We start from the raw sequence: 15,330 nt of genomic DNA on the forward strand, positions 1-15,330 counted from the left end.
ATAATTGAATAACATGGATTTCTAAATTTATTTTTAGACGCTCGCGCACGCGACGTGTCCGGTCTGGTCAGCATGTTAGATAGATAAACAATGGAATTGCACTTTCTCATTGCAGTACACTTATGACAAATATAGCTGTGTGAAATACACATAGCTTTTTGTAAAATGCGCACAGAGGCTCCAAGACTTGTACCCAGCACTTAATTTCAAGACATTCAAATGAAATAAGCATTTAGAGGACCCAGCCAGAGTAATGTTTTCTTCTAACCACATACCAGTAAATGCATCCCCCCAAAAAAATTCCAAACTAAGACCAACACATCCATAAAGAAAACATTGCTCTATTATATTCCAGCATAAAACTATTTATGTATGACTTCAGTCGTCAGGTGCCCCAATTGTTCCATTCCAGCTCTTCTCACAGTGTTTTTATGCAGTCTTTTTATGCAAATCTCTTTTGTTTGATTAGAACGTAATGAATGGGTAGATGAACGTAATGAATGGGTAGACTGTTGTGGGCCTATTCAGCCCATATCTGTGCATTGGTGATTTCAGTTTGCTCGGGGGCCTGGCAACTTAAGGGCTTGTATTTTCCCCCTCTGAAGCCACTCTGCTTCCCGAGCAGCGGGTCTCCCTAATATTGAGAAATTCTGCTTGTGGCATGTCAGTTATAAGGGTTAAAGAGTCTGGAATAAATGTGCGATTCATACAGTAGCTGGGGGTACAGCATTTCCTTCGGTTAAGAGGTTCTCCGTTGCAACTGCATTTTCCTTACTGCTCAACTGAAAGCCTTCTAATTAGAAGTCCATAAACAGTAATAATTGTGAATTGTTAAACAAACATGAGGGACAGTTAGGTTGTGTAACATGTACGCTGGGAGTTGGGAAGCAAGTACAGAGAGTGAATAACTGAATAAAGAAATGGAACATGATCCAAAACAAGAAACAGGAAAAGTACAGACATGAAACCGAAACAGAGTCAATAACGCCTAGGGAAAGAACCAAAGGAAGTGAGAGATGTAGGGAAGGTAATCAGGAAGGTGACTCTGATGAGGCGCTGGTGCGCGTAACGATGGTGACAGGTATGCGTAATAATATGCAGACTGGCGAACTCGAGCGCCGGAGAATACATGACCTAATTGACCCCAGATCATTTGAATAATGAGTAATGCCTTTCCCTGCATCAAACAAGCTGTCTTCTATCAAACTTATTCCAAACCTGAATCATAATAAATGACACTTTACAGATTTTTTTTCTAGATACTGTATGTCTAGAGAGAACAGTAAATAGAGAACAAACAGCTGAATTAATCAAAAACGACTTCCTTTGAAATGTTAATACAATATTATACCATAGGAAAACTAAAAAACTAAAAGCACACGCCGTCCAAAGGTAGAAGAAGAACATGTTTATTGTATTATTTTGGTTCTGACCAAACGTTTCATTGGCACAGCAAGGCCCAGTACTTCCTGACTACTTGCAGACACCTTATCATTCTGGATGACCCTGTATCCACAGTGACATACGAAGGTAGAGGAGTGACTTACCAGATTTCTAGGATCCCGCTGTCAGGCAGTCTCCTCTGCCTTTTAAATAACACCAGTAGAAAGAAATGACGGTCCCTTTTTCTGGAAGGACAGGTCAAACATAGGCTGTCCAGATTTAACTGGCGTGGGTTGTCCTATTCACACACATAATTATCAGGTATCAAGTAAGACCCAAGTGCAGACTGTGTAAAGTACAGTTGATGTTGGAAGTTTACATACACTTAGGTTGGAGTCATTAAAACGTATTTTTCAACCTCTCCACAAATTTCTTGTTTACAAACTATAGTTTTGGCAAGTCAGTTAGGACATCTACTTTGTGCATGACACAAGTAATTTTTCCAACAATTGTTTACAGACAGATTATTTCACTTATTTCACTGTATCACAATTCCAGTGGGTCAGAAGTTTACATACACTAAATTGACTGTGCCTTAAACAGCTTAGAAAATTCCAGCAAATGATGTAATGGCCTCAGAAGCTTCTAATAGGCTAATTGACATAATTTGAGTCAATTGGAGGTGTACCTGTGAATGTATTTCAAGGCCTACTTTCAAACTCAGTGCGTCTTTCCTTGACATCATGGGAAAATCAAAAGACCACAGCCAAGAATTTTTTTTGTAGACCTCCACAAGTCTGGTTCATCCTTGGGAGCAATTTCCAAACGCCTGAAGGTACCATGTTCATCTGTACAAACAATAGTACGGAAGTAAAAACACCGTGGGACCACAGAGCCGTCATACCGCTCAGGAAGGAGAAGCGTTCTGTCTCCTAGAGATGAACGTACTTTGGTGCGAAAAGTGAAAATCAATCCCAGAAAAACAGCAAAGAACCTTGTGAAGATGCTGGAGGAAACAGGTACAAAAGTATCTATATTCACAGTAAAAAGAGTATTATATCGACCTGAAAGGCCACTCAGCAAGGAAGAAGCCATTGCTCCAAAACCACCATAAAAAAAGCCAGACTACGGTTTGCAACTGCACATGGGGACAAAGATCGTTCTTTTTGGAGAAATGTCCTCTGGTCTGATGAAAGAAAAATAGAACTGTTTGGCCATAATGACCATTGTTATGTTTGGAGGGAAAAGGGGGAAGCTTGCAAGCCGAAGAACACCATCCCAACCGTGAAGCACAGGGGTGGCAGCATCGTGTTGTGGGGGTGCTTTGGGTGCTTTGCTGCAGGAGGGACTGGTGCACTTTACAAAATAGATGGCATCATGAGGGTGGAAAATATGTGGATATATTGAAGCAAATCTCAAGACATCAGTAAGGAGCTTGGTCTAATTGGGTTTTCCAAATGTGCAATGACCCCAAGTATACTTACAAAGTTGTGGCAAAATGGCTTAAGGACAACAAAACTCAAGGTATTGGAGTGGCCATCACAAAGCCCTGACCTCAATCCTATAGAAAATGTGTGGGCAGAACTGAAAAAAACGTGTGCGAGCAAGGAGGCCTACAGACCTGACTCAGTTACACCAGCTCTGTCAGGAGGAATGGGTCAAAATTCACCCAACTTATTGTGGGAAACTTGTGGAAGGCCACCCGAAACGTTTGACTCGAGTTAAACAATTTAAAGGCAATGCTTACAAATACTAATTAAGTATGCAAACTTCTGACCCACTGGGAATGTGATGAAAGAAATAAATGCAGGAAAAATGATTCTCTCTACTACTATTCTGACATTTCACATTCTTAAAATTAAGTGGTGATCCAGACTGACTTAAGACAAGGAATTTCACTAGGACTAAATGTCAGGAATTGTGAAAAACTGAGTTTAAATGTATTTGGCTAAGGTGTATGTAAACTTCTGACTTCAACTGTAAATGTTTATTGTAACGGGCAAGCAAATGACAAGTCAAGGCAGGCAGTGGTTGATAATCCAGAGTAGGCGCAAAGGTTCAGGGACAGGCAGTGGTCAGGCGGGCGGGTACAGGGTCAGGACAGGCAAGGGTCAAAAACCAGGAGGATGAGAAAAAGAGATGCTGGGAAAAGATAGGCGCTGACAAAACAAAACGCTGGTAAGCCTGACAAACAAGACGAATTGACACAGACAGACAGAAAACCCAAGTATAAATACCGAGAGGATAAGTGGGGAAGATGGGCGACATCTGGAGGGGGTGGAGACCAGCACAAGGACAGGGGAAACAGATCAGGGCGTGGCACATAATACCATTTTTAAACGACTCAATCCCCTAAATCCTTGGCTCTCAATCTACAGAACAAACAAGCATACCTGGCAGTTCCTGAGACATGTTTACTCACGAAGAAAACACCTTGACTTGAGCTCAACAAGCAAACATTGTATTGCGATGCATCAATAACCTCGGTTTCCACATGGTCCGTGACCCTATCAGCTTGCTCGAGAGAAGGTAGTCAAAGGGAGCTGTGCTTGATACATAGTCAGTTATATGTGAGTTGTGTTTTGCTCTAAACATGCAGCTAGTTTTCTACTACCTTAGTTTTATATCAAGCCTGATATGAGACTGAAGAAAATGGCAGATTTACAAATCGGCTTGTCTGTAAATTATTCAAAATATGGCAGACATTGTCTATGTACTTTACACTGTTAAAAATAAGGGTGCTATCTGGAACCTAAAAGGGTACTTTCGCAGTCCCCATAGGATAACCCTTTTGGGTTCCAGGTATAAACCTTTCCACAGGCAGTTCTACATGGAACCAAAAAGGGTTGTCGTATGGGTACAGCCGAAGAATCGTTTTGGAACCCTATTTTCTGAAAGTGTACTAATACGGCAACAAATATAATCATACAACAAAAGATTTGAAGAATTCCCAGCTCTCCCATTCAAAAGGCTTGTTGTGCACATAGATTGCATAATACTGCACAGGGGACAGGCAGTCTGCCAAGGCAGCTCTGCCTTGTTGAAGTTTGATTGAGAGCCGGAGGAAGTCAACTGTTTTGCTTGAAACCTCTGCCACCCAACTCAGCTTGGTCCCCTTATGCAGGAGATTTTCTCAGTCTGTCAGGTTTGGGCCACTCCTCTAGTGGTGTGCACAGAGTTCAAAGGCTCTGCTCAGTTTAATTTATGGTTCAGAGTAACCTTCCAGGTACAGTTGTCTATGTGAAATACAGTACGCTACCCTAGTGTGTAAAGTAACATCATTTTACTCGAGGCCACACTAATCTGTGAATGTATTGAAATGTCGCATTGAAATTGTAAAATTGTATTAACTGCCTTAATTTTGCTGGTACCCAGGAAAACTAGCTGCTGCTAACGAGGATCCATAATAAATACAAATACAAATAATATGCTCTTAATCACAAATATCGATATTTTGATACAACATCAATATAGGAGTGCAAGTGGTTCAATTGGCAATTAGTGGTGCACCTAATCCAATGCAGATCCCAAGCATTTTTAAACCACCATGACACGCAGCATATATCTATTGCCATGATATTATGCTAATGACTATGTCATATTGAAGGAAGAGATTCAAGGGCATCTGCAGCTATGTCCAAAAAATATAGTTAACTGTTAATTCGATTTTTTTTGCAATGAGCAGACATATATTTTGCTAATCATTTTTTGTGAAATTAAGCACATTAATTTACTACTGTGTCAAAACAATATTGTTAAATACTGTATAGTACAGGAAAAACATTTATTCAGTCAGAGCGTTGAGGTTGAGTTACTGGAGTGTGTGCTATCAACACACACACACTGACTTAATGGCGACTTGTGGAGTGAGCTAAACATTGCTTGAGGGGAGAACACAATGGCATGATGCATGGTCCGGTTCTAAAGTGACTCAAGAGGATCAAGTAGACAAAATGCTATGAATGACCACACAACCAAAAAGGCATCAACCATGAGAAACTACTTGATCAAATGTACCAGTCCACCCACCCAAAAGGTGAGAATTTAGAATGTTTAATCCCTCTGTGAAGCTGCACAGGCTAAATAGGGGTTATATTGAGCTATATGGAATTGTTTTAAAGAAGGTCATACCAAGGATAATTCAGCTATTTGATTTTAAATTGTAATAAATATTCTAAATTATTTGATGAAAAATGTAGCCCATATAAATGCATTGAATAAAATATTCACTACATGGAACAACAGATAGTTGCCCCCCCAAGATAGTCTAGTGGTTAGAATGTTGGACTTGTAACTGAAAGGTTGGAAGATCAAATCCCTGAGCTGACAAAGTAAAAATCTCTATGTTCCTAGGCTGTCATTGAAAATAAGAATTTGTTCTTAACTGACTTGCCTAGTTAAATAAAGGTAAAAAAATATGTATATAGAAAGCAGTTTGTTCTGACTGGTCTGTTCTATATCTGAAACATTAAAAAAATGTGACATGTATTTAACCCCTAATTTTGGGCACTAAACAATCTCCCTATACACATTACTTCAATAAAAAAGATTCAGCTGGTACAGAGGGACGTTCAGACGAGCCTTTTGAGGAAAACAACTGACTTACCTTTTCACAGTGTGTATCCCAAACTGTCTGGGCACAACAGACAGAAGATGGCAGATCGACTGTACCGACTTCAGACAAGTCTCAAATTGAAGAACACCATCGTGTTTGTGGGAGTCTTATCTTTCCATAGAGGGGTCATAATAGTTTTTTAGGCCAAACCGTTCTGATACTATAGAACATTTTCTGAGAAGACCGATTTTCGGGATGTCTCATGGTCTGACAATCACCGATCTAGCTCTGTCACCTTTCAGCTCTAGCTCTGTCACCTTCCATCGCAGATATGGAAGTGCAACATCGGCGGTTGCGGTGGATTGAGATGCATCCAAAGCAAAAAATATCTGTAGCTTAAACTGACAGATTTTTATGGGGGCCACGGAAATCGACTAGTTATAGTTATATCCTCTACAGGATCAGTGGGTCCCCCGCGGGACGATTGAGCTAACGTAAGCTAATGCAATCAGCATGAGGTTGTCAGTAACAAGAACATTTCCCAGGACATAGACATATCTGATATTGGCAGAAAGCTTAAATTCTTGTTAATCTAACTGCACTGTCCAATTTACAGTAGCTATTACGGTGAAGGAATACCATGCTATTGTTTGAGGAGAGTGCACAGTTCTGAACTTGAAAATGTTTTAATAAACCAATTAGGCACATTTGGGCAGTACAACAGTTTGAACTGAAATGCAATGGTTCATTGGATTAGTCTAAAACATTGCACATACACTGCTGCCATCTAGTGGGCAAAATCTAAGTTGCGCCTGGGCTGGAATAATACATTATGGCCTTTCTCTTGCATTTCAAATATGATGGTACAATGCTTTTTTTACCAAAAACGCATGTTTTTTTCTTTGCATTATCTTTTACCAGGTCTAATGTGTTATATTCTCCTACATTCATTTCACATTTCCACAAAGTTTCCCTTCAAATGGTATCAATAATATGCACATCCTTGCTTCAGGTCGTGAGCTACAGGCAGTTAGATTTGAGTATGTCATTTTAGGTGAAAATTGAAAAAAAGGGGCAGATAAAAATATCAGAGAAAATGTTCAGCTGCCCCTTTAAGGGCAGGAGTTTACCATGGTTTACCAATGGGGCCACTCGAGTCCTGTCACTTGTGTGTGAGATTTGAGGTCTGACTAGGGTGTCTCTTTGCTATCAGTTGAAGCAGCAGACTCAAACTAACATTGAAAAACAACCGAGCTTGTGAACTGAACAATGTAAATAGCCAAGAAACATGAGGACAAAGTCTCACTTTGTAGACTTTAGAGTAAATTTGACCAACTTTATGTCTGTGCGCAGCGCCTCCAAAAATGTATCTATCAGCACATCACTCAATGAGCTCAGCTCCTCTGCCAGGCAGTGTTGTATCTATCAGCACATCACTCAATGAGCTCAGCTCCTCTGCCAGGCAGTGTTGTATCTATCAGCACATCACTCAATGAGCTCAGCTCCTCTGCCAGGCAGTGTTGTATCTATCAGCACATCACTCAATGAGCTCAGCTCCTCTGCCAGGCAGTGTTGTATCTATCAGCACATCACTCAATGAGCTCAGCTCCTCTGCCAGGCAGTGTTGTATCTATCAGCACATCACTCAATGAGCTCAGCTCCTCTGCCAGGCAGTGTTGCGGGATATAGGATTAGTATTTATTTGTGCAATTAACAGCTTTGAAACAAAACAGGAGAAATACTTTGAAAACAGCAACTACAGCATTTTTCTAACTCTAATGTGCTTATACTTGACTTTTGACTATTTTTATTTGCGAATGTAATGCTCGCACTGTAGAGCTCTGTAAATTGACCACCCACTAACATGGCTAGTGAAAAATATATTCTTACCCACCAAGGTTGGTGGCACCTTAATTGGGGAGGACGGGCTCGTGTCAATGGCTGGAGCAGAATGAGTGGAATGGTATCAAATATTGTACATCAAACATGTGTTTGATGCCATTTCATTTGCTCCGTTCTAGCCATTATAATGAGCCGTCCTCCCCTCAGCAGTCTCTTATTTCAAACAGTCTCTGTTCTCCTCGCAGTTTAAGTGTCTGGATGAAAGTTATCCTTGGTAAGGACATGTTCAAAATGAACGTGGTTCAAGTGATGTCCGCTGCATTAGGTTTTGTGTCTACCCCCCACTGGGAAGTTACATAAGAGTCGCAGCAGGTGGATTTAAAGGTAATTATTAAAGTGGTAAACTGCAGTTCAAAGAACCCCAAAGAGCACCCCACCACTGTTTTTGTAAACAACTGAGGGATGGGGCTGGTGAAATATAACCACTCTCAAATGTATAGACAGAGCAATGTATGAAAGGACTGACCATTCATGAGATCAAAATTATAGTTTTAACCATCTTTTGATTCCAATCTCTTTCAAAAATCAGGTGGAAAAGGTAACTCAAATAAAAAAATTCAAACTAGCTAATTTCTGATACAGAATTGTTTGACTACAGGGGCAGCAAAACTGCTTCCCATGTACAGAATTGTTTGACTACAGAGGCAGCAAAAGAGCTTCCCATGTCTGGAACAACAGATTTCTACCTTGTCAGCTCAGGGATTCGATCCAGCAACCTTTTGGTTACTGGTCCAATGCTTTAACCACTAGGCTACCTGCCACCCCCATGTTGTTCTGTGTTTGCTTATTGTCTGCATTGTCATTTTCTGAGTTTTTAATAACCTGCCCAGGGGACTGCAGTCGAAGATTTGTTGCCTGGCTAAATCCTGCTCTTTTACTGAAATGTTTATTAATGTGCACTGTCCTTGTCAAAATAAACTTAAAGGCTATACAGTGTTTGGATTTATATTCTGCTCTTATTGGTGATCTACTGATAGCTCAAGTTGAGCATCTGTAAAATGTGAAAACCTTGACTTAAACTGCCACTCAACTACTGTGTGTTTCCTCTGTCTCTGTTGTAGGAGGTGTGTGTATCTCTCAGTCGGTCAAGATTCCCCGGGAGCCAAAGCCTGGAGAGTTTGGAAAGGTCATCCGCCGACTAAGAGAAAACCCAAACGCAAGGGTGGTCATCATTTTCGCCAATGAGGATGATATTAGGTAAGGGTATTTATCATAGCATTGACATGCTGAATATGAAATATACTAAAATAATAATCTTAAGAAACATGCATGGAAGATTATTAATTAAAGGGAGAAGAGTCAGAAAGAAAAAGCTTGACATTTAAATTATGCACTGTAGAATTACTTTAAAATGTTATTGGTCAAGTGCTATCATAATTATCCCTTTTAGACTCAATCGGTAACTCATGTTAATATGTGACTTACCACCTGGATTCGGTCTTATGTATTAAAATCTGAATTTGTTTTTTTGCATTGGATAAAAGTAGAGACTCTGAGCTACAAAATGGTATACCATAAACCACATTTTTGAGGAACAATGGGAAAACAATTATGCTTTGAATGTTGATACACTTGTCGACTCCCTTTTGAAAAAAGGGCCTTTGAATGTTCTGGTATCGACTAGAGCTCTCCTTTGTCTACACCCATTCAGCATTGTTCACACCCTCTTAATTAAGCCAGCCCCACCCATCTCTTTAATGATTCACCTGAGGTGATGTGCTAAAGACTACAAGTGGTAGTAGCCTACAATAAGGAAGTATTCCAGGTAAACAGAAAGTGGACCAGATAAAAATATTTTATAAATAGATGACCCTTACCCAGACACACTTGTCTAAATTGATGGGTCATGTGAAAGAAATGCTATAACCCCCAGCCAGATCCAGTGATGAAAAAAGTACTAAATTGTCATACTTGAGTAAAAGTATACATTTCAAATTCCTTATTAAACCAGGCGGCACAATTATATATATATTGTTGAAATAGCCAGGGGTACAATGTACTTAAGTATAAACCATTTCAACTTCCTTATATTAAGCAAACCAGACAACACTTTTTTATTTTTTATTGTTGATGGATAGCCAGGGGCACACTCCAACATAATTTACAAATGAAGCATGTGTGTTTAGTGAGTCTGCCAGATCAGAGGCAGTATGGATGACCAGGGATGTTCTCTTGATAAGTGTGTGAACTGGACCATTTTCCAGTCCTGTTAAGCATTCAAATTGTAAGGAGTACTTTTGGGTGTCAAGGAAAATGTACAACTTTTTCCCACTGACCTTTGTCGATAGCACCTGATAAATTCAGGGAAACAATGTTATTGAGAGCAGTAGCAACATATTTTCAGTTATCTATGCTGCAGTACGAGCAGCTCATTTTATAGAAACAAGATGCAACACCGACCAATCCAAACTCATCTCTCGGCATGTCCAGCACCCTCATTATCTCAGCCATTATCTCAGCCTTTGTCTAAACAAACTAGGCTCGTAATTTAAGAATTTTATTCGTATTTACAGATGACATACAAATTTGATATTAATGCACATGAAAGTTCACATGTTCGAGAAGGCATTTCTGCCCAAAAACGTATTTTGATGAAAAAATATTTGTATGTGACTTGCGACATATTTTACTTACTTACTTACATTACTTTATCTTAGTGACACTGGATACATTTGGAAATAATCTTATTAATTTAACCCTCTGTTGTCCTGACATTAGTGAATGTTACCTGCCGCTGTGCAATCATTTTGCTTTAGCAAACAAACTAAATACCTGGAGAAATATTTGCTATTGATCTATTGTTAACATTAGTTCGTAAAAAATGTGGATGATTTCTCTGGGAATACAACACACCAGACCATACACATCACTTTGTTTATAGTGCAGGCCAGCCAGACCAATACAATGGAGTCCAAATGAGTTTGTACCTTCAAGTTGAATCATGAACGCTCTGTACTACAGTATATCAGTGACTATTGTGTAGTTATTTTGCAGTACTGCTCATACAGTTAGCTCATAGAAAGTGTTACCAAAATATCAAATACATTATTCATAGCTAAATGTTTTTATCCACTTGTTCCAGGCGGCTACTCCAAGCAGCCAAGAAGGCCAACCAGACTGGCCATTTCATCTGGGTGGGCTCAGACAGCTGGGGCTCAAAGATATCTCCAGTGTTACACCAAGAGGAGATGGCAGAGGGAGCTGTCACCATCCTGCCCAAACGCCAGTCCATCAGAGGTGAGGGTGAACAGAGAAATGTTCTAGGTTGCTGTGATCAACTTTGTAATTGGCTAATTGATTGATTGATTGCTTGATTAATTCATTGATTTGTGGGAAGATAGGCGGGACCAAATTAAGATTGTCCGATTGATTCATTGGTAGATCTCATGTAGCTTTCGCTCAAAGTACAAGGATAAAGTGATTGAGATTAGTCATGCCATTGTAAATTATATTACAGAATATTGGAAAACATTACATTTTGTTTACAAACGTAGACATGGATCAGTAGTGCGTTATTGTGTCAGCAGCTATTCCACTTCACATAGAGATATCTCTGGTAGAGCTAGAATCCTTTACTGAAATAATAACAAAGCAACTCCCTGCCCCTGTTTCGCTAAAAAGCTGAGGGATGGGGCTGGAGAAATGTAACCACTCTCAAATTCATAGACAGAGCTATGGATGCAAGGAATGACCATCCATGATATCAAATGTATAGTTGAACCATGTTTTGAGGCTATAGAGGGATTGTTTAAATTTGAATTGTTTAGAAACATTGGATTAAAACAGGCTTACATTTTGGGTTCTGATGGGGTACAACAGTTGAACTGAGCTCAGAAGGCATTTATAAGTTATATTTTTTAAGAATCAATGGGTATATATACATTTATAAGTCAAGAAATTGGTAGTGTACTGTAGCAACTAAGTACTCCTGCTTTAAATATCAAGAGATCCTAACACAGAACACTTCTAAGTCCTGATAAGCTATTGTAAAAGATAAGGCATTTACTGTCCCGCACTCTTAGAAAAAAGGGTTATTCGGGTGTCCCCATAGGATAACCCTTTTTGGTTCCAGGTAGAACCCTTTTTCCAGGTACCTTACCTGGAACCAATAAGGGTTCTCCTATGGGGACGGCCAAATAACTCTTTAAGGTTCTAGATAGCACTTTTTTTTCCACTCAGTCTGCCAGCCAAGACAAAACTCTGGTCTATAACATAATCAGCCATTATCAATACATTCACTGTTAAAGCAATGCTCACCCTGTCAGAAGATGTCGTTTAAGAGTTACCCAAAAGCATCATTACAGAGCATGTCACTACATTCCCCCACATGTCAATACCCATGTTAGCACTGACACTGTTGCCAGAGCCAGTGCACTTCAATGACAATCTGATCAATCTCTTCCAGGGTTTGATCGTTACTTCATCAGCCGCACACTGGAGAACAACAGGAGAAATATCTGGTTTGCTGAGTTCTGGGAGAACAACTTCGCCTGCAAGCTGAGCCGACACGCTTTGAAGAAAGGTTCCGGGCTGAAGAAATGCACAAGTAAGACAATTCTCCTTTCCTTTCACACCATTGCAGCTTTACTGATCTTAACTACCATTGGAAAAGTGTTATGTTTCACAGGTAAGGACAGTGAAAGCCTGTCCTTATCTTAGAACATAACAGCTTTGGCACATGGCTAAAGTGTGTACACCAGCTAAAGCTAGAGAGGTACAACATTAGCTGGATTCAAAATGTATCTCCATATGAGGTATTACGAGAGCCATGTGTTTCTGCCGAGTAGACTGTTCGACTGTCCTCCCAGATGGCAACAGAACGATGTAATAGCAGGTCTGCATGGTTAAACATCTCCACCTCCAGGCTCACTGCCATATGCTATCCAGCTGTGTCCTGGAGTGTTCTGTCTTCGTGTGCTGGAGATTGTTTGATCATCACAAATTCACTCAAGCCTTTCAAATCTGGACTTGGAGCTGAAGACCTCTCTAGCTGTTCTAAGAATCTATCTGTACATGAGAGAAGACGTGCAGGCCAGTAGTATATTGATGGTTTGAAACAGTTAATTTCACAATGAAAGTATTGTCTCGTTAATTACCTATTGGTTTAAAATGAAATGAAGCCTGGTGCTATTGCAGTTGTCAAATTGTTTGGGTTTCTTACGTGGGAAACTTGCCGTCATGGTGGTGCAATAATAGCTATCACTGTGTCAAACAATTAGAAAATACGGAACACCAAAAATCATATAATAGGCATTCACTTGCATTCAAAATGCATGTAGCAAATGGAAATCCTCAGAATTCATGAAGCAAGCATAATTCATAGTCATGTTGTAATTGGCTTTCAATAAAAGCCAATAATGGTAACACTTTGTAAGTGTGTTTGTTTAACCACACTGCTCCATAGAATTGCAACTAAGTTCTCATAATATACTACAAAACTGGCGAACGCTGCACTAATAGCAGAATTTCCTCCCCTTGTTCTCTGTTGTGTGGGTTTTAGATCCTTTAGGCTAGTACTGCTGTCTTAATGGGAGTGCAGCAAGGCATTCAACTGAAAACTATAAGTTGATTAGAGGCCATCTCTCTTCACCCACACCAGTAATAAAAAAATCCACAATTAAAAATGGACATGTCAAGATTTAAACAGATTAATGTTGTCCGTCTATACAGAAGACTAATGCCAGTCACATCCTTTCAGTGCAGCTGTCTACTGCACCACTCTTTCATGGATTAACTAGCTCTGTGTAAATGACCAATCTGGGAGAAGAAAAAACACTGTCAGGATATAAGGATATGTCTATAGCTACCCACAAAATAATTGACTCATATGATGACAAGTTAGCAATGAGCTGAATGATCTGAGTAGAGGTTGGAGAAATGGGACCTGGAGGAGGAAGTGTTGGGGGACTGAGACATCATCAGCTCATTGACTCATCAACTCAACCATGCATGATCGTTACACACTGAGATAGATTGGTTTCAATGCATTCTGACACAGCTGCTCTGGACTAATGTGGCAACAACTCAAAAGATATGTTTGTGTGAGGAGGTGAATCATATGTGCCTGAATGTTATTTTTTTGGCACTTCTTGACATCCAAATTGCTCTTTGTGGCTGAAGCCTTCGCCAATCTAAAAGCTTGAACTCACATGGGGTACAAAACAAGACATTTGGAAGCCTTCCCGGTCTTTTCTTTAAAATGGAACAATACGCTTGGAAATGAGAGATGACATGCAATGTGAAAAAGTAATCATTGTTGGAGACACTGTCGTGTTTGCTTGCAAACAGATTTTCTGAATTTAACATTAAATAAAAAAATTATTTTGCCTCACAGTTAGTGCAACATGATTATCCAGCTAGCTAAAATTGCTTACAGTTAGTTAGCGAGCGCTTGTCTGCTACACTATTCTGCTAGATACAGTAGCACTACCTTGTAATAATGTCCTGTGTTGCTCAGTTGGTAGAGAATTGGTATTGATCCTTGAAATATTATTCTTTCCATTTTTTAATAATGGATTTAATGGGATTTAAAGTTTCGGATATTGGTTCGAACAATGTTTTCCGTCAGCCACAATGGTGGTCATGATGATAGGTGGACTATGAAAATGTATGTCATTTTTGTCCTGTTATTAAAGGTCAATAGATGACATTATTACAAAAACATTGTAATGTGAAGGGTTTTCCTAATATATGTTTGATGTTTACACATCGTACTTTGTATGGAAAATATCCAAATCAAAGATGATGTTTTGGGGAAGATGAAATGTTAAGTTAGTTGTCTAAAATGGGATTTGAGAAAATCTAGCCTTGCCTCATTAACTTGGTACGCCCAGAGAATTGCCCCAAAGGCGGTCACGCCCACTTCTGACCCAAGGGTATAAAACCTGTGAGTATAGAATTTACGATAAGACTACGTGACCCCAGCTGCAGCAGGGTCTGAAAAGTCAAACAACCCAGAACGCAACGCAAGTTTGAGGACAAAGAAATCCTTTTCTACCCAAGCTACGGATGAGTAGCTGTGTCTAAGCGGGTGAATTCAAGTCAAACCACCTAGCCTCCATCTCCCATCGAATAGTGGTACCTAAAGGGTTTCATTCCTATGCTGTGAGCTCTGAGCTACAGAGTTGTCTGTCCTCAGAAGACCCCTTCCAGAGAAAGGGGTGAGGTGACAGACTCCTAAGCCACAAAGGACACGGACACAGGGAGGACGAGCAACGAGGTGCGCAGGAGAAGTGCGTCATCGAACAACGGAACGGTCCACCCAGAGAATCCCCGGAGATCACCTCCCATCATTATTCTGACTCATAAGGGCGGCAGTTTGAGGCAAGGCTAGGGTTTGAATTGCATAGCTGACAAATTCTCCCAAATGTATATTTCTCGTGTACTTTTTCTCTCTCTTCTGAAATTCCCATTGTGGGTAACACACGCCATAGTGTGTTGGCCTGACTAATTTCTTGTCAATAGTCTATAATGTGTTTTGCCTATATGTA

General features: G+C 40.0%; 1 protein-coding gene across 1 annotated transcript in view; it reads left to right on the top strand.

Moving 5' to 3' along the window:
- LOC139413250 (metabotropic glutamate receptor 4-like) overlaps positions 1-15,330 on the top strand; it is a 361,254-nt gene that overhangs the window by 254,580 nt on the left and 91,344 nt on the right. Inside the window, exons 4-6 of the mRNA XM_071160398.1 lie at positions 8,902-9,037; positions 10,923-11,077; positions 12,246-12,386. Of these exons, the coding sequence (XP_071016499.1) occupies positions 8,902-9,037; positions 10,923-11,077; positions 12,246-12,386 (432 nt within the window). The remainder of the gene's footprint in view (positions 1-8,901; positions 9,038-10,922; positions 11,078-12,245; positions 12,387-15,330) is intronic.

The sequence above is a fragment of the Oncorhynchus clarkii genome, chromosome 7 (assembly GCF_045791955.1).
Source record: "Oncorhynchus clarkii lewisi isolate Uvic-CL-2024 chromosome 7, UVic_Ocla_1.0, whole genome shotgun sequence".
NCBI classification, from domain to species: Eukaryota; Metazoa; Chordata; class Actinopteri; order Salmoniformes; family Salmonidae; genus Oncorhynchus; species Oncorhynchus clarkii.